General features: G+C 47.6%; 1 protein-coding gene across 2 annotated transcripts in view; it reads left to right on the plus strand.

The window, feature by feature from the left end:
* LOC123754989 (tetraspanin-1) overlaps nt 1-18,846 on the plus strand; it is a 149,015-nt gene that overhangs the window by 101,896 nt on the left and 28,273 nt on the right. For both annotated transcript variants that reach the window (XM_045737356.2, XM_069332810.1), the window contains exon 3: nt 10,893-10,962. In XM_045737356.2, coding sequence (XP_045593312.2) covers nt 10,897-10,962 — 66 coding nt within the window. In that variant the 5' untranslated portion in view covers nt 10,893-10,896. The remainder of the gene's footprint in view (nt 1-10,892; nt 10,963-18,846) is intronic.

Raw genomic sequence — 18,846 nt, forward strand, 5'->3', positions numbered from 1 at the left:
TGAGAGAGAGAGAGAGAGAGAGAGAGAGAGAGGGGGGGGGGGGAGGGAGGGAGGGAGCCAGGGTAGGGCAGGTCTAACACTGAGGGCCCAGGTGGTGGTGGGATAAGACTTGCAGGTGGCCAAAGTTAAACACCAAATAACACACATCAACACTAAAACACTCTAAACAAACGCTACTCTGCCAACTGCACACACACACACACACACACACACACACACACACACACACACACACACACACACACACACACACACACACACACACACACACACACACACACACACACACACGGCACCCCAAGCCCGGCCCAGCATGGGACCCAGCTTGTATTGTGATAATTTGATGACCAAGCCTGTTACTTGCAGCGGCCCGCAGTCCAGCATATGCATTATACACGATATGGTGGTTAACAATGTATACGACCAGGTCGAGGATCACCCAACACCTTCCTTGCCGAAGCGGCACCCCCAGGAAGGCCTTAAGGTCCAGTTGGATACCAGATAAATGTGTCTGGAGTCCTTCCCTGTTGTGGGTGCTGGTGGCTCAGTAGGTGGATCTGGTATTTGTAAGTGAAGTCACAATAGTGTGATGCATCTGTGAGGAAATCTTTGGAGCGGGTCCATGGGAACACCTGTGGGGCGACCTAGAACCAGACCGGTTCTTGATTACCTGCTTGATGTGGGTTCTGGGAGTTGTTCTACTCCTCAAGCCCGGCCCGAGGCCAGGCTTGACTTGTGAGAGCTTGGCCCACCAGGCTGTTGCTTAGAGCCGGCTCACATATGCACCACAACCCGGTTGGTTGGTCACTGCCTTACTCAAAAGATTTTCCCCGCCCCACCTGGGTACTGTGTTGACCAGACCACACACTAGAAGTTGAAGGGACGACGACGTTTCCGTCCGTCCTGTACCATTCTCAAGTCGATTGTGATGGACTAGAGAATAGTCCAGGACGGACTGAAGCGTCGTCGTCCCTTCACCTTCTAGTGTGTGGTCTGGTCAACATACTTTAGCCACGTTATTGTGACTCATCGCCTGGGTACTGTGTCCCCGCCCCACCTGGGTACTGTGCCCCTGCCCCACCTTACCACTGTACTCCCGTTCTTATTTCAACAACCAACATGTTTACAGTAAAAATCTGAGAACACCATTCCATCCCTCCGTTCTATCCCAAATCCTGACCCCCTTCCAAGTGCTATATTAGTCGTAATGGGTCGGCACTTTACCCTGACAATCCCCTTCCTTCCCTCATTGCGTTCAGTATGCAACGCAACTCTCGTCTACATTGCTTGCACAATAATTTTTGTATGTCATTATGCGAGGAATGTTGCCATGAATCGTAGCACACATTGTTGCCATACCTGCAGGTGGTCGCTGCCTGCTGTGCTTCCTGCTCAGGTCCAGTATGGCGCGTCACAGGTGCCGGGATTCCTGCCCTGAGCTGATCCTTGTCCGGGATCACCATCCTTCTCTCCCCCTCACAACCCAGCCATCACCAGGACACATTGTCTATGCACCAGTGTCCTTACCCCTTAGGTCATTAATGGGTGACTGTTTTAATAGGCGTCTGGCCTCACGCTTCAGGGCGACCTATTGCGGTCCTGTACGTGTGTGTGTTTTCCTGGGGGAAAAGCGAGGGATTTATTGACTTCAGTTTGGCTGTTGAATACGTCGATGAAATAGGGACGATGTGTATATGGAAAACTGTTATAAAATTATTAGTTTGAAGTGTGCGTTTTGTGTTGAATCAGACTTGTGGGAGATGGAGGGTGGTGTAGCTAGCAGGTGGTGTAGCTAGCAGGTGGTGTAGCTAGCAGGTGGTGTAGCTAGCAGGTGGTGTAGCTAGCAGGTGGCGTAGCTAGCAGGTGGCGTAGCTAGCAGGTGGCGTAGCACACAGGTGGCGTAGCACACAGGTGGCGTAGCACACAGGTGGCGTAGCACACAGGTGGCGTAGCACACAGGTGGCGTACCACACAGGTGGCGTACCACACAGGTGGCGTATATGGCCTTTACCCGCAGTTCTTACCTACATTACGCAAGCCATGTACAGCGACCAAGAGACGGGTTCTTGTAGATCTGCCACACCCAACTCCTCCTCCTTCTCCTTGTTCCTTTCTAACATTATTTCTCCACCTCCACCTTGCACCACATGGTGATTGGACTCGCCAGGGTCGTTAGCACCTTTGTCTCAACGGTTCGCCCTAATTATACTACGTCAAGTATTGTGCTGCTCCGGACACGACTATACACAGTACGCTCTTGGTGGTTTTATGTTTAGTATAGTGAAAAATTATGCATAAACGCTGTGCTTCTACCCCTAGAAGCTCTATGACTACTCTGTGACTACTTTGTGACTACTGTGACTACTCTGTGGGCCCTGACGCGACTTCTGGCGTCACTGCAGCCAATTCTGGCCAGCGTTCCCAAACGTCAAGATACTGTCGTGCTAAAGTGCCCCCTTTCTATCGTACCAGAGGACCTCCACGGACAGAAAACGGACCATTACGTCAGTTTCCCGCCAGCCGCTACCATTTTCTGGTACGATAGTTTTTGGGTCTCGGGTAGAGTGTGTACGTGAGGATGCGACGAGGTGGTGTTCTAAGGGCGTGTTGAGAGCTGCCTTCCTGCGCATTCTTCCTCATATTCTTTCTCGTATTCTTTCTTTCTTTCTAGCCTTCTTATTCTTCATTCTTGTCATGTTTTCTTTTTTCTTCTCAATCTTAATTTTTTTATATTTTCTCCTGCTTATTCTGTCTCTCCACGTCTGTGTCTCATTCATATTCTTCTCATCGTTTTTCCTCATTCTTCTTTGCTTTCTCGTTCTTGTTCTCTCATTATCATATCTCCTCTTCTCGTTTTCTATTCATCTTTTATTTTTCTAACTTTTTCTCATTATTCTCTTTGTTCCTTCTCATTCATTTTTTATCTTTTCTCATTCTTTTCCTCAGCATTCTGATTATTTCCTTATTCTTATCATTCTTTCCATTGTTTTCTTATTCTCTTGTTCTTTCTTTTCACTGTCTCCTACATTCTTCTCTTCTTTAATTCCTGTTCTCTCTTCCAGCACCAATAAGTGTCTCTTCAGTCCTTAACCACAAGTGTTCACTGTTCACCAACCACACCACGAGTGTTCACTGTTCACCAACCACACCACAAGTGTTCACTGTTCACCAACCACACCATAAGTGTTCACTGTTCACCAGCCACACAGCAAGTGTTCACTGTTCACCAACCACACCACAAGTGTTCACTGTTCACCAACCACACCACAAGTGTTCACTGTTCACCAACCACACCACAAGCGTTCACTGTTCACCAACCACACCACAAGTGTTCACTGTTCACCAACCACACCACAAGTGTTCACTGTTCACCAACCACACCACAGATCATGATCAGAACAATCTGGACACACATACATGAACAAAATAACTTTGACGTGACTACTCAAGACGTGACTACTCAAGCACTTAACAATATTCAAGATCACATGAGATCATGTCTCACGATGGGCCCCATACTACGGGCTCGCCATAGCCCGTGCTACTTGGAACTTTATGTTCCAGGTAGCCACGGGGGAAGGGGGGGGGGAATTTTTTCTCCCTGGGGGAGAGGGGGGGGGGAGAGGGGGGGTTGTTTGCCCCTAACAATGACAATTGGCTTCTCTTAACTGCCAAAAACCACCAAGTTTTCAATGTTTGTGATCTAACGCGGCCAAATTGTTATTTTGAACACAACTGCAGCTGAACATTCCTCCCAAACAAAAGCATTTGTGCCGTGTTCATCATGAGAAGGTAATACATTCGCCCCGTACGGTTGTATTTAAAATGTTAATTCCACTGGGCTTTTGTTGTTGGTAAGATGCATATTCGCCTCATTAGGGTGCATAATTCTCCCCCCCCCCCCCTCACTATGAATTAGTATATTGTAATGGGCGCTTGTTAAGCTGTAATGTTTACCAACATTTCACACTAAATTTAAATGCAACATTGTGTTATACTCATATTATATGTCTCAACCGCCATATAATATGAGTATAACAATTGTTCATTCTGCCCCCCATTCACGTTACTCTTGCTCCCCATTTTGTTGTACCTGCCTGCCTGCCTCACAGTGGTGATTACAACTGTGAAGGGGGACAAGAATGTGGTGTCCAGCGTGACCACAGCCCCAAGGATAGCTTCACCTTTGTCATCTCGACCTGTAAGCCAAGAGGATGTCCTTGGACGATAACGTACTGGGTCCAGTTGCCCAGGATATCTTAGTTATCTAGTTAGAGGTTATTATACATCCCAGTGAATGGACACATTCTCCAGGTTGAACCAACTACCACCTGTTTTGAAGGAGGTGAGAGAGAGAGAGAGAGATAGATAGAGAGATAGATAGAGATAGATAGAGATAGATAGAGAGAGATAGAGAGAGATAGAGAGAGATAGAGAGAGATAGAGAGAGATAGAGAGGGATAGAGAGATATAGAGAGATATAGAGATATAGAGAGATATAGAGAGATATAGAGAGATATAGAGAGATAGAGATAGAGAGATAGAGATAGAGAGATAGATAGATAGATAGATAGATAGGTAGATAGATAGATAGATAGATATGTATATAATCTATAAGAAATACTGGGGGGGGGGGGCCGTTTGAAAGGTTGAATATTGCTGTTCTTGCGAGTGTGTCTATAAGGTACAAATGCTAACACACCCTGGCTTATCGGGCCATCAACTCGGGGTGAGACCGGGCCGCTATAGCGATGATACATGGTGGGGTGAGACCGGGCCGCTGTGGCAATGATACACGGTGCCATTTGGAGGTAGACTCGAGGTCCAGGTAAGAACCACTAGTGGGGACTGAGGCTACCTTCCAGCAGGCCATGGCTGGGTACGTAGCTTCACGTACCCATCTGTCGGCACGAATGCCATCAACTGTCCGTGCGTGTGTGCCACGGACGTGTCCGTGGCACACACCCCACACTACCCCTAGGCTCCCCCACACTACCGCTAGGCTCCCCCACACTGCTCTAGGCTCCCCCACACTACCCTAGGCTCCCCACACTACCCTAGGCTCCCCACACTACCCTAGGCTCCCCACACTACCCCTAGGCTCCCCCACACTACCCCTAGGCTCCCCCACACTGCTCTAGGCTCCCCCACACTACCCCTAGGCTCCCCCACACTACCCTAGGCTCCACACACTACCCTAGGCTCCCCACACTGCCCTAGGCTCCCCACACTACCCTAGGCTCCCCACACTACCCTAGGCTCCCCACACTACCCTAGGCTCCCCACCTCCCTGCCTGCACCTCCATGTGAGTAATGGGAGAGAGAAGATAAACGATGTTTTGCCTTAGCTGCTTTTATTACGTGTCTCTGGCGGAAGCAGGATAACAGTGTGGGTGATTGTGGGTGATTGTGGGTGTGTGCTTGTGGGTGATTGTGGATCAGCGAGGGGTAACAACAATGGAAACTGCAGGAGACGACGTATTAGCTCATATTATTCCCCTTGTATTACCACCTAGTAACCCTGTTACCTAGCAGTAAATAGGTACCTGGGAGTTAGTCAGGTGTCACGGGCTGCTTCCTGGGGGGGTGGAGACCTGGTCGAGAACTGGGCCGCGGGGGACACTAAGCCCCGAAAATCATCTCAAGATAACCTCAAGATCTCAAGAAACCCAGAGATGATGATCGTTTCAGTCAAACGACCCAACTTCCCAGTAATTTGTTCGGTCGTTAATAATATTTGCCTCAAGGAAAATTCTGAGTCCTAAATTTGTATACATTGTTGCTTAATTTGTTTGCTTGATTTGTATTCATTGTTTCGTACTTCCTTTTGAGATGTAGTTTTCACCTTGATAATATTTCGCTTATATCCTTTCATCCTTTCGTATAATCTTCTAGTTTAGAACATGTATATTGAACTTTCCTAATCTCTCTTAATAATGGAGTTTTATAATTTCTTGAATTAATTTTAGTATCCTCCTTTGTACGCGTCTATGAAAATGCTTATGTAAATGCTCTGTATCTATGTAAATGCCTGTGTAAATGCCTGTGTAAATACCTATGTGTACACAATGCCCATTGTGAAGTAGTGAGCCAAATTAAACTGCTTAATCTCAGTGGGCCACATCGAAGGCAAGGTAATGCTAACCTTGGATATCTTATTTCTAACTCTTCTAGATATGAATCCTGATATCCTATGACTTCCGGATCTTTCTCACATGCAGATTTGACAATTTCAGCATTGTGCAGGTGATATCTGACTACTCTTTAGAATATAATAGTTATATATGTGTTAGCATTAAACTGCATCTTGTCAATCATTCGTCTGTTTTCAGTTTGACCTAAATCATCTTGTAGCGATTTTGATCCTTCTGAGTTTATTTTTAGCCCAATTTTTCTATCATCTGCAAAGTTGCAAATATTGCTTTTAAATCTCGTGTGTGTAAATCGTTTATGTAAATGGTAAACAACAGAAGTCTCAGGATAAAGTCCTCAGGCACGGAACTTGAAAATGATTACAAGTGACAGGATGAACAACCCAGCGGGGTTTCTTCCTATTGGGGAGTGTTGTACATGCTGCTATGGCGGTATGTCCACTCACAGGATGAGTGGCGCTGCCCAATACTGTCACTATGGCGGTGTGTCCACTCACAGGATGAGTGGCGCTGCCCAATACTGTCACTATGGCGGTGTGTCCACTCACAGGATGAGTGGCGCTGCCCAATACTGTCACTATGGCGGTGTGTCCACTCACAAGATGAGTGGCGCTGCCCAATACTGTCACTATGGCGGTGTGTCCACTCACAGGATGAGTGGCGCTGCCCAATACTGTCACTATGGCGGTGTGTCCACTCACAAGATGAGTGGCGCTGCCCAATAAACTCGCCCCTCGGGGCAAAATTTAAATTTAATTGAAATGGTTTTCCCACTCAGACCTCATTCCATTTATGCTAACTCACTCTTTTGAAATAAACTTAGCCTAATCCACCTTAGGGTAACCACTCCCCTTCACAATTGTGTCTACTCTATCTTTCTAACGAGTCCTTCGCGAGACACGCAGTCAAAGCCTTTAGTAAAGTCAAGGTATGAAATGTCACAATCCTTTCCACTGTTCGCTGCTTGAAATACACTGAACTAAAATCATGGTAAAGTTGTTAATACGAGCCGTTCAAGCAAAACTAGTAAAACCGTGACTATTCGGTTATTCATCATATCAACGAAAGGTTTTGGCTGTTGTTGACCAGACCACACACTAGAAGGTGAAAGGACGACGACGTTTCGGTCCGTCCTGGACCATTCTCAAGTCGATTGTTATCAAGTCGTTTTGGCTGTTATCAATTCAGGCAATTTTTTCTGCAATAGACATTAAGTTTGGCTTGCAGTGATCTGTTTATCTTGTTAGATGTGGGGACCACGTTGGCAGCCCTCCAGTACACCGGTACTGTGCTCCACTCTTAATGATTTATTAATATGCAAGACGAGTATTCAACTCTAAAGGGAATGTTATGAAGATATTTTTGGATATCATGAAATAGGAGTGGAGGGGGGGGGGGAGGGGGGATGCTGTAGAAGGTGAAGAGATTTTTTCGCGATATCCTCCTGGAAAATGACTTTTGCGATATCCTGCAGGAAGCAGTTTCCCAGGATGGTGTAAGAGGAGACGGGTGAGAGCGCAGCAACCCGTGAGAGAGAAACAGACACTTACCTGCTTGATACCTGGTTGATGGGGTTCTGGGAGTTCTTCTACTCCCCAAGCTCGGCCCGAGGCCTGGCTCGACTTGTGAGAGTCTGGTCCACTAGGCTGTTGCTTGGAACGGCCCGCAGGCCCACATACCCACCACAGCCTAGGCTGATCCGAAACTTCTCTTAGAAAACAGTCCAGTTTTCTCTTGACTTGTCAGGACAATCTGAATGTTGTAAGTGCCATACCCAATGCCGCCAACAATATCTCCTCTCACTTTTGTAAGCATCTTAAAATATTGAAGAGAGGAAGAAAGAGGGAACGGAAGCTTGCAAGGAGGAAGAGGCAGGAGAAGGAGAAAACGCTACACCACGAGTCTTTGAAAACAAAAGAAAAATAATAATCTTCCGAGCCATTACAAGTGGCGTAAGTGGAGCCACTTCAGTGGCCAGCCTTCCCGGCCTCCAGACCTGGTCCCTGAGCCAGGGACAGGTTCAGGGACCAGGGAGGCGAGGAGGCCCCGAGGGTGATGAAGGGGCTGAGTGAGGGAAAGATCAATTTCAGTTCACGAGGAAAGGCTGGGGGTAGATGGATTGAAAAAGATGATAGGAATGAGAGGGGAGGAAGAATGTCCTTCCATATTCCACACTTTCCCCACTCAGGTGGGTAGGAAAATGTGGAATATGGGTGATTGTGGGGGGAAGGGACTGGCCACAGGTACGGAGCTCCCATTGTTCTCAAGTGCTCGTGCATGGGGCTTAATGGCCTGGAAGAAAGGCCTTGGTATTCCTCCCCATTTAAAGTTCTATGTGACTTTTATTTTAGTTTGGTAAATGGCATTGTTTTTAATCTTCCACAGTGATTTCTTTCCCTCTGTTCTTCTCGAAAGAGCTCCATTCCATGGTCACGGAAAGGGAGTTGGACAGCAACTGTAGAGGGCAGCGTTGTGTGGACTCCTGCACTGGTTAAAGGATAGGCTACTGACTAAGAGTATTTCATTCCCTTGGGGGTCCTGTTAGGCTACGGAACCCTACACTGCAAGTCGGCTCGTCCTGTTGAAGAGTTGAGTCGAGACTGTAAACTTAACCATAAACATTAGATGTATATATTGTGTTTATGTGACTCCAGATAAATTGTTTGTCAATTATAAGGTCGGACCTCAGGTCGAACTGATGGGTAATCCCCCCCCCCCCCCTCCCCCTCCCCCCCGCTACTAGGCTGCCCTAAGGATGCTGGATTTAATCTGACAATTCTTCATTAGTAAGAGATACTGAACGTATGTGTGTGTGTGTCAGTGTACATAAAACATGTCTTGAACTCGTTCTGTCACGACAATATTAATGTTGGATATTTCCAGCGCTCATTTTTCTCATCACCGCCACAAATTAAAACAAAATCTTTTGAATTTTCCCGCCACTAGTGTAAAATGTAAATATTTTACAAGATTTTACACGCTCGTAAAAGCTACAGTGATTTCCAGACCCATTTCCTTCTCCTTTTTCCCCTCACCCCCTTATGTGTTATCAAACATTTTTGTCGTCTTGTACTAACCATCTTTCAAATTTCCCGTCGGAACGTATCTGTTAATTTCCCCCTTTGTTTATGATGAAGAAATTCGTTCAGCATTTTAACCGTGTGGATTCACATGCGATTTTTATATTGAGAGAAATTGAGAAATTCTCGTCATTGTGAGACAGTGGCGTGACTGTGTCTGTTGGCGTGGCCTTGCTGGCGATATTTGCTCTCGCTCTGATTATATATTAAGATGATTTTTGTCGTTTTATTACGCTTGGGGGAGTTATATCTGGGATTAAATTCGTTTGTAAATGTCTTCAGTCGTCCTTGGTGGTGTGGGGGGGTGGCAGGTGTGGCCTTGATGGTGTGGGGGGTGGTAGGTGTGGCCTTGATGGTGTGGGGGGTGGTAGGTGTGGCGTTGGTGGTGTGGGGCTGACGGGTATGGCGAAGAGCTGAGGAAACTAGGATTGTTGGCCAGGAGCTGGGGTAACTGGGATTGTTGGCCAGGCGCTGGGGAAACTGGGATTGTTGGCCAGGCGCTGGGGAAACTGGGATTGTTGGCCAGGAGCTGGGGAAACTGGGCTTGTTGGCCAGGCGCTGGGGTAACTGGGATTGTTGGCCAGGAGCTGGGGTAACTGGGATTGTTGGCCAGGAGCTGAGGAAACTGGGATTGTTGGCCAGGCGCTGGGGAAACTGGGATTGTTGGCCAGGAGCTGGGGAAACTGGGATTGTTGGCCAGGAGCTGGGGAAACTGGGCTTGTTGGCCAGGCGCTGGGGTAACTGGGATTGTTGGCCAGGAGCTGGGGTAACTGGGATTGTTGGCCAGGAGCTGAGGAAACTGGGATTGTTGGCCAGGAGCTGGGGAAACTGGGACAGAGCTCATTATTTTGTTGGCGTCGTCAGCCGAGACAAAGTGGGAAGGCTCTCATCACGTCCCAGTTATTTGCCGGATACTGCACCTTCCCTGCACGCCCACCCTTTCCCACGGGGGGCCCACCCTTTCCCACGAGGGCCCACCCTTTCCCACGAGGGCCCACCCTTTCCCACGAGGGCCCACCCTTTCTCAGGGGCCCCACCCTCCACCAGGGGGCCCCACCACGGGCCCTCCCTCTCACACTCACCAGTTTATGAGGCTAATAAGATAAGAGGGTCAACAATAAAGGCAACACTACTGATAAAATAATTCTTCTGTAAATATTCAGAGTAAATATTCTCGGCACGACTTTTCCCTTGGGAAGGTCGGCCCGACCCCCCCCCCCTTGGGAAGGTCGGCCTGACCTCCCTCCCTCCTCCCCCCTTAGGAAGGTCGGCCCAACCTTGCTTGGATTGTGTGTATAGAGTTCAGAAGGATTTTTTTTCGTCGGTTAAGAGGTGTGTACCGGCACGTACCCCTCAGCAGTCACTGTGAAAAGTTGGTGAGGCTAGCCCCGAGCGTCTGGCCTCCGTCCCCGAGCATGTATTGTATAGATAGATCAGTATATATACTGCACGTGTTGTGTGTGTGTTAAAAAAGAAAATCTAGAACCCTCTGCAGGTGTAATACAATTAAATTTCTTCAATTTGATAATGGCCTCTGGCAGTTTATAATCACTTACTCTAATGACGTGTACTGCTGCGGTGTAACCAGCTGTTGCAGAGATTACTGCAGCCGCGCAATCACCTCGGACATAATAATTTTGACAGTGTTCTCCCTTTGCAGCGAGATGGCGCTGGACTGCGGCACCGCCTTCGCCAAGTATCTCTTGTGCTTCTTCAACTTCATTTTCTTCGTGAGTATTGAGTTGGGTCATATTTTGGCTGAGGGGTGTAGAGTACTTCGACTGAGTAGTAGAAGTAGTGAGGTGAGAGAGGAACCTCACTACCTGCACGTGAGAGAGAGAGAGAGAGACTTTTGAGGGAGGGAGGTTTCTGGCAAGCAAATTCCCGCCAAACCCATTCCCGCCAAACGCTTGCAACCCCGCTTGCTTGGCGGGTTTTTGGAATGTTCGGCCAGACACCAGTCATCCAGAATTGTTGAGCGATTAGTTTTTATTCATAATTATACGGGACTTTTACATCTAGATATTACTGTACGATAAAATTACAGTTGACGTAAATGTAAATCTGAAAATGAGTTCATCGGCTTTGTTTCTTAACTTCAAGCCGGAAAACCCAAATATTTTACTTCTGTATTTCTCTGAAAGTTTAAAAACGTGAATGATTTGGTCTGAAAAGAAAATTATTGCTTAAAACATAGTTAAGTGTCAAGTTTCTGGCTCTAATTCTTGTTACATCATACGCTCCCTGCACCAGAGTTGTCACAACACACGGAAAATGATGTATTAAATCGCCCGAACCTAACCTGACGCATAGAACAGTCATTGTTTTCGAGCGGCTGTGATTTATAGTTCATCATAAAGTTGTGTATTGCGGATTTTAACGTCAAACCTATATCATTATTCTAGAGGACAGGTTAAATAGCCAGCATATATGCGTAAATATGCTACCTACACCCAGTTCACATAGCTCTCATGCAGTCATTTCACTCCACACTATTCAAAAGAGCCCCGGGAGCCCCAGCGACTATAAGAAATATTGCCGGAACAACCGTGAACATCTTCAAGAGAAAACTGGACTGTTTTCTAAGAGAAGTTCCGGATCAGCCTAGGCTGTGGTGGGCCGCTCCAAGCAACTGCCTGGTGGACCAAACTCTCACAAGTCGAGCCTGGCCTCGGGCCGGGCTTGGGGAGTAGAACAACTCCCAGAACCCCATCAAGCAGGGAGGAGGAGGAGGCCTGACAAAGCGTCATGTGGGAGGGGGGATGGAACACTAACTTCCCTCCCATCGATAATCCATCAGAGGCGTAATGCTTGTAGACATCCCTGCTGCCACCCCCGGCCCCGCCACGCCGGGACCTGCCTCCGGAGGAAGCCCCCACAACCTTTCATTTCTTTTCCGATAACGCCGATGGTTCCGGAAAAGTGATGCGACGGGTGCTGCTTCCAGACCTGGGCTGTGGGAAGGAGAGGTGGGAGGGAGACCGTCCCTGGAGGTAAAGAAGGCGATGGTGGTACCGCGACTGGTCTTAACTGGTCTGGTGATTGGTGGGTGGCATTAGGAAGTGTCGCTCAAGAGTCTCAATTGATTTTATACCCCGGAACTTTTAGTGGTTTAGCGCGATAAGCAGTTAGTCTGTAGGTACGTATGTGCGCGTGACTATCCAACTGTCGTTTATAACATAAGAATAAAGGTAACTGCAGAAGCCGGTCGGCCGAGCGGACAGCTGGACTTGTGATCCTGGGTTTGATCCCAGGCGCCGGCGAGAAACAATGGGCAGAGTTTTTTCACCCTATGCCCCTGTTACCTAGCAGTAAAATAGGTATCTGGGTGTTAGTCAGCTGTCACGGGCTGCTTCCTGGGGGTGGAGGCCTGGTCGAGGACCGGGCCGCGGGGACACTAAAGCCCCGAAATCATCTCAAGATAACCTATAACCTCAAGAAAGCCTGTTGGCCCATACGAGGCAGCTCCTATCTATAACCACCCAATCCCACTCATATACATGTCCAACCCACTAGTGGTTAGCGTATTGAAAGAGAACGGGATAAGATGTTCCTGCCTGTTTCTTCTCGATTTGTGAGGGAGGGACAGTCTCATTTTGAGAAAAGTGAGCCCCCCGTCCTCCCTACAAAATCTCAGCACACTTCTGGTCCTGAAACACAAGGGTTCCTCTTTACCACGATGATGCTAGTTGCCTTGAGGCACGACCGGCCGCGCTCGTTCCCTGTATATCCAGGAAATTGTATTACTACTGCAAACGTGTGGCCAGTAGAGCTGCACCTGCGGTGTCTGAGAGGCGACGGGCTTACTTCATGTGATTGGATCATGATCCTTATCCTTAATATCACCACTAACTAAAGGGTACCACACGCTCTCACTTTTATTTTAATGGGCCATGCCCACATATGGATTATGGCCACATATGGGCTATGGCCACATATGGGCTATGGCCACATATGGACTATGGCCACATATGGGCTATGGCCACATATGGACTATGGCCACATATGGGCTATGGCCACATATGGGCTATGGCCACATATGGGCTATGGCCACATATGGACTATGGCCACATATGGACTATGGCCACATATGGGCTACGCTCACATATGTTACAAGTTATGGAATAATATTCACGAATAGACCCATTTTCGAGTGTGTAATTCACAACAAAGCTGATGAGTTATGCTAATATCTACCCAGTTTGGATTCATTCCCTTGAAACTAGACGGTACAGCGACGGCCTTGCTTGTCGTAGGTTCGTAGTTCGATCCCCAACGGTCCAGGTGGTTGAGCACCGTTCCCTGACCATATTCTCATGTTCCTGATCACACTTCCCTGATAGACCTATAGAGCGAATAATACCTCACCACTTTCTCCTGATAGTTACTTTCCTCCCCCTCCCCCCCCCCCCACGCCAGCATTTAAGTACTTGCAAGAAACTAGTGATAATCAAGTTATGATACTGCACTTTATTAAGTAATGTGTGAATATTTACTTTACTATTCATCGACGGAAGTAATAATTGAATCAAGAGAATGGTTAATCACAATGCAGTTTCTTAAAGTATTTGACCGAGATTTTTCTCAAAACTTGTGATTTTAGAAAAGCACGTGGTTGTTCTCTATTTGTTTTGATGAGTATGATGATAATAGAGAGGTTGGAGGTAGCAGCAATGGTGAGGAGGAGGAGCTTGAGTGAGGGGTGAGTATTGTGAGGTGCTCCAGTACAACAGGGAAAGGTCAGAGGTGTTTAATTCTGCAAAAATGTGATCCGTGAGAAGTGCCTTGTGCACACGTTGTGTAAAGTCACTCTGTGACGGGGGAAAAGGTTGTGTATTTTGCTTGAGAATGAAAGATTGGTTGAGCTGTAGGAGATTTCTTTCCTAAGTCATCATACAACTGTCTCAAGTTAGTCTCAAGTTAGTCTTTGCTTCAGCGGCCGACCTTAACTTGTCACTCGCTGCCCTTCCCTGCAAGACTGCAAAATAAGTCCACCTTCAACAAGCACTCATCTCTACCTCTCAAAAAAGTACTTGAGGGTTCCATCTCTAGTGCAACTGTGGGAGCCACAGCTTGGGAGGAGGAAATAAAAGAGCATTCAGATAAAATTTTGTCGTTTATTGATAGGGTTGCCACAGCATTTGACTGCTGTGTGCGTTTGTTCTGTTGCCAAGTTGAGGCGCTGGTAAAGGCAGCTGGCGGCTCTGTGGCCTCTTGTTTCGATTAACTCAGAACCCAGATCCTTCAAAAACTAGTGGCACTTACCCCAGTGACACTGTGGTGTCAAAAACCAGTGACACCACTTACCACTTCGCCTTGGAGAAGAGAATATATGACACCCGAGGAACCCATATTAGAGCCCATGTCTACACTTGGATATTGTCTTGTGGTATCCGTACAAGCCACCAATAACTCTACAAAAAACCCAGGTCACATACGTTGTCTCTCTCCACCGTTGTGTTACGAGGGAGGGAACTTGGTGCCTCTGCCAGAATTGTTACCACTAAGGGCGAGATTGGTTCAGTATTGTATGTGAGTACGGGCTTTGGAGGGTGAGGGGCCCCTCCTGGCGGTAGTCTCGGGGCATTACCGTGTCACACAACTCAGGGAGAGAAACCTGAAGTTCAGAGGTGACGGAGGCTGCTTAAGGGGAAGAGGGGGAACAGAGAGGATGTGAAGAAAGAAAAGGGAGAGAGAGAAATGAAGGAAGAGAGAGAAAGCTGAATGAAGGAAGGAAAACAGAGATGAAAATAAGCGAGAAGAATCATAGAACAACTCTAGATATAGTCTAACTATTCCTATAGTGTCAGGAAGCCTCAAATATAAGTGGATGTACCAAGTATTTTAATGTAAACTTGAGGCATCCAAGAGGGTGTGTATGTGGGCCTGCGGGCCGCCCCAAGCAACAGCCTGTTGGACCAAGCTCTCACAAGTCAAGCCTGGTCTCGGACCGCGCTTGAGGAGTAGGAGGAGGAGGAGAAGACCCAGAACCCCCGTCCCCCCCATCAAGCAGGTCCATGGGGGAGGGGGGGGGAGGGATGCTGAAGCCGGTGCATCTCTGAAGATAAGGAGAAGCACCAAAGGATGTCTTCTCATCCTACCTTTCCAATTGTCTTGTGTTCATTTAGCTCGAAGGATGGTTCTCTCCTGGTATTATTACTCTCATTTCTCAAGCCTCCTTCGCTTCCTTCTTCTTCTTCTTCACTCTTCTTTCTCGCATTCTTCCTCTTCCACTCCAGTATCTCTCCCATTCCATCTCCCCTTCTCTTCGCACCCTTTTCTCAACCCCTCCTCTCCCACTTCTATTTCATATCTCTTCATCCTCTTTTATTTTCAGTCTCTCTCTCTCTCTCGCTCTCTCTCTCTCTCTCGCTCGCTCTCGCTCTCTCTCGCTCTCTCTCGCTCTCTCTCTCTCTCTCTCTCTCTCTCTCTCTCTCTCTCTCTCTCTCTCTCTCTCTCTCTCTCTCTCTCTCTCTCTCTCTCTCTCTCTCAAGGAAACCTAAAGTTTAGAGATAACTTTCCCACAAGTGTTGCTCATGACACAGTAACTGTAATCTTGTGTCGGCCTCACTAGTGGGACCAGTGTGGACCAGTGTGGTGGTCCAGTGTGGTGGTCCAGTGTGGTGGACCAGTGTGGTCCAGTGTGGTCCAGGAGCCAAGATCAGTAGTCCGGCACTGTTTTATCCACCAATAGCCTCGTCCCCCTGCCAAATAGGCTTAATAAACCGACGCAGTGCGCCTGCGCCGCGCTACAACCGGATAATTTAAATAATTCTGCTAATGGAACAGAGCTTTTAAAATGTCAGAATTGTATAGTAATTGGGAGTTACATTCGCTTGAGAATTTTGGATTTTTAATGTCTCCATTACATTCTCTTAGAAGATGGTGCTTCGTTGATTTTTGTATTGTATTTTATTTTTAGAGAGAGTGAGAGTGAGAGAGTGAGAGTGAGAGAGTGAGAGAGTGAGAGAGTGAGAGAGAGTGAGAGAGAGTGAGAGTGAGTGAGTGAGTGAGTGAGAGAGTGAGAGAGTGAGTTAGTTAGTTAGTTAGTTTATCAAGTCCTCTTTTGAACACTGTGAGGGGTCGGCCAGTTGTGCCTCTTATGTGTAGAGGAAGAAGGTTGGAAGGTCTTGGGCCTCTGATGTTGCTAGAGTTCTCTCTCACCGTACCTGCTGCACCTCTGTTTTTCAAGGGTGAGCGATGCTGGAGCGATGGTGTGGTTGCTTGTGGTGCTGCTACAATCTCCTTTCTTCTCGTCTTTTAAAATCCACATGTCCTGGACTTTGGACCCCACCCACTCTCCATTTTAGTAAGTCTGAAGTTAACCCCACTGGCCCGAGGTTAATCAATCATTAACTTGCCAACTATCTCTTGCTTTCTCGCTGGATCTATCTCTCTCTTTCTCTCTCGCTGGCTCTCTCTCTCTCGCTGGCTCTCTCTCTCTCTCTCTCTCTCTCTCTCTCTCTGGCTCTCTGGCTCTCTGGCTCTCTCTCTCTCCTTCCTTCCTCCTCCTCGCTGTCATTGGCCATTATTCCTATCATCCCTTACCATTTTCCCCGCCACTCCTTCCCTCCCCCTCACCATCACACTGTTCCCTCCACTTTTAAAGTTGACGAGTCGACCGGTATATAGAGCACTGCGCCCTTGGAGAGCCAGCCAGCAGGCTCTACACTCCAGGAGAGCCAGCCAGCAGGCTCTACACTCCAGGGGAGCCAGCCAGCAGGCTCAACACCCCAGGAAAGCCAGCCAGCAGGCTCTGGACCCCAGGGGAGCCAGCCAGCAGGCTCTACACTCCAGGAGAGCCAGCCAGCAGGCTCTACACTCCAGGGGAGCCAGCCAGCAGGCTCAACACCCCAGGGGAGCCAGCCAGCAGGCTCTGGACCCCAGGGGAGCCAGCCAGCAGGCTCTACACCCCAGGAGAGCCAGCCAGCAGGCTCTACACCCCAGGAGAGCCAGCCAGCAGGCTCTACACCCCAGGGGAGCCAGCCAGCAGGCTCCTACACCCCAGGGCCGGCTTGCCCTTCCCTAAATATATTGTCGCACGAGAATAAAACGCAAGCTTTTGTTTGCCAAATCCGTCGACGCGAAGTGTGGCATATTTTAATATTCATATCTGGAAGAAGGGGGATCGCGTGATTTGAATATTTAGAAGTTTAAACTGTTTTTTTTTAACTATTTAGATTTTTTTGTTTTCATGTGATTTACGGATGGTATCTAGATCTTTCTTCCGCTATCCTCGTCTATGTCACTTCCACCTTTCCGTCGTTTTTTTTTTTTTGGTCCACGTTTTTCCATATTGCTTCTTTTTTATTCTGTTTTGCCTTTTGTGTTTTTTGCGTGCGGTGTTCGGCAGGATTTTCATTGCATGTTTCATGAAGGTGGGGAGCTTGGCCGGCTGTGTGGGGGTGTTCTTGGGCTGGTATATGTGCGTGTGCTGCGTTGTCTCTTTGATGGTGCACGCGCGTGTGTGTGGTGACGGTGCACTAGATGCTAAGTGATTTGTGGCATAACCTCTCCTTTGTGTGTGTGTGTGTGTGTGTGTGTGTGTGTGTGTGTGTGTGTGTGTGTGTGTGTGTGTGTGTGTGCTTGCGTGCTTGCTTGCGTGTGCGACACTGATAGATAGATAGACCTGCATACATATAACGGTCACCACGCGACTTCCACGGGAATGACAGACATGCTATATTTGACGCTAAAAGTTGATTTTTGCTCAAAAATCTATTGAACATAAGAAAAACGTGAGTAGAGGTCAAAGTGGACCACATTAGACACAAGGCCGTGATAATCCACCTCATTAAAACAACACGAAAGCTAGTTTCGTTTTCCATCATGCGAAAAGATGGAAAATTTTGCGGAATTTTTATTTTCCCCAACCTAACTTCAATTGGTTTTCCTTTACTGTTCAATAAAACCCCCACGGCAACGCACCAGCCAACGCACGAACCAACGCACCAAATAACGCCACTCATGCTATACAACCTCGTCCCATACTTAAACTTTTCATCAAATAAAATAGAGGTGAGTGGTTTTATCTCCGCGCCCTGAGGGAGGCTGAGCCGGGCAGACATGTAGGCTATCATACACTGAGGAATTATGCGTGTATGGGATATACACACACATACACACGCGTCGTAAAGCTTATCCTGTATGTCATACACGCTCTCACTGGAAAGGAAAATGAATGCAAGCGCCATTACCCCGAGAGTTAGGATGGTGTATTGCGTGAATGTTGTGGCATACAGGGTTGTGTATGTTGTGTGTGTGTATGTGTGTTGTTGTTGTGTGTGTGTGTGTGTGTGTGTGTGTGTGTGTGTGTGTGTGTGTGTGTGTGTGTGTGTGTGTGTGTGTGTGTTGTGTGTGTGTGTGTGTGTGTGTGTTGTGTGTGTGTGTGTGTGTGTGTGTGTGTGTGTGTGTGTGTGTGTGTGTGTGTGTGTGTGTGTGTGTGTGTGTGTGTGTGTGTGTGTGTGATATGAATAATTCTTAGGGTTCTTTATTTTGTTATTATTATTTATCTATTACTTTTTGTTATTTACGTTAAGGGGGGGGGGGGTTGTAATCAGTATTTCAGCTAAAAATTATGTATTGTGGGGCTTGCTTTTCATCGAGGCTTGGTG

Source organism: Procambarus clarkii, chromosome 28 (assembly GCF_040958095.1).
Source record: "Procambarus clarkii isolate CNS0578487 chromosome 28, FALCON_Pclarkii_2.0, whole genome shotgun sequence".
Lineage (NCBI taxonomy): Eukaryota > Metazoa > Arthropoda > Malacostraca > Decapoda > Cambaridae > Procambarus > Procambarus clarkii.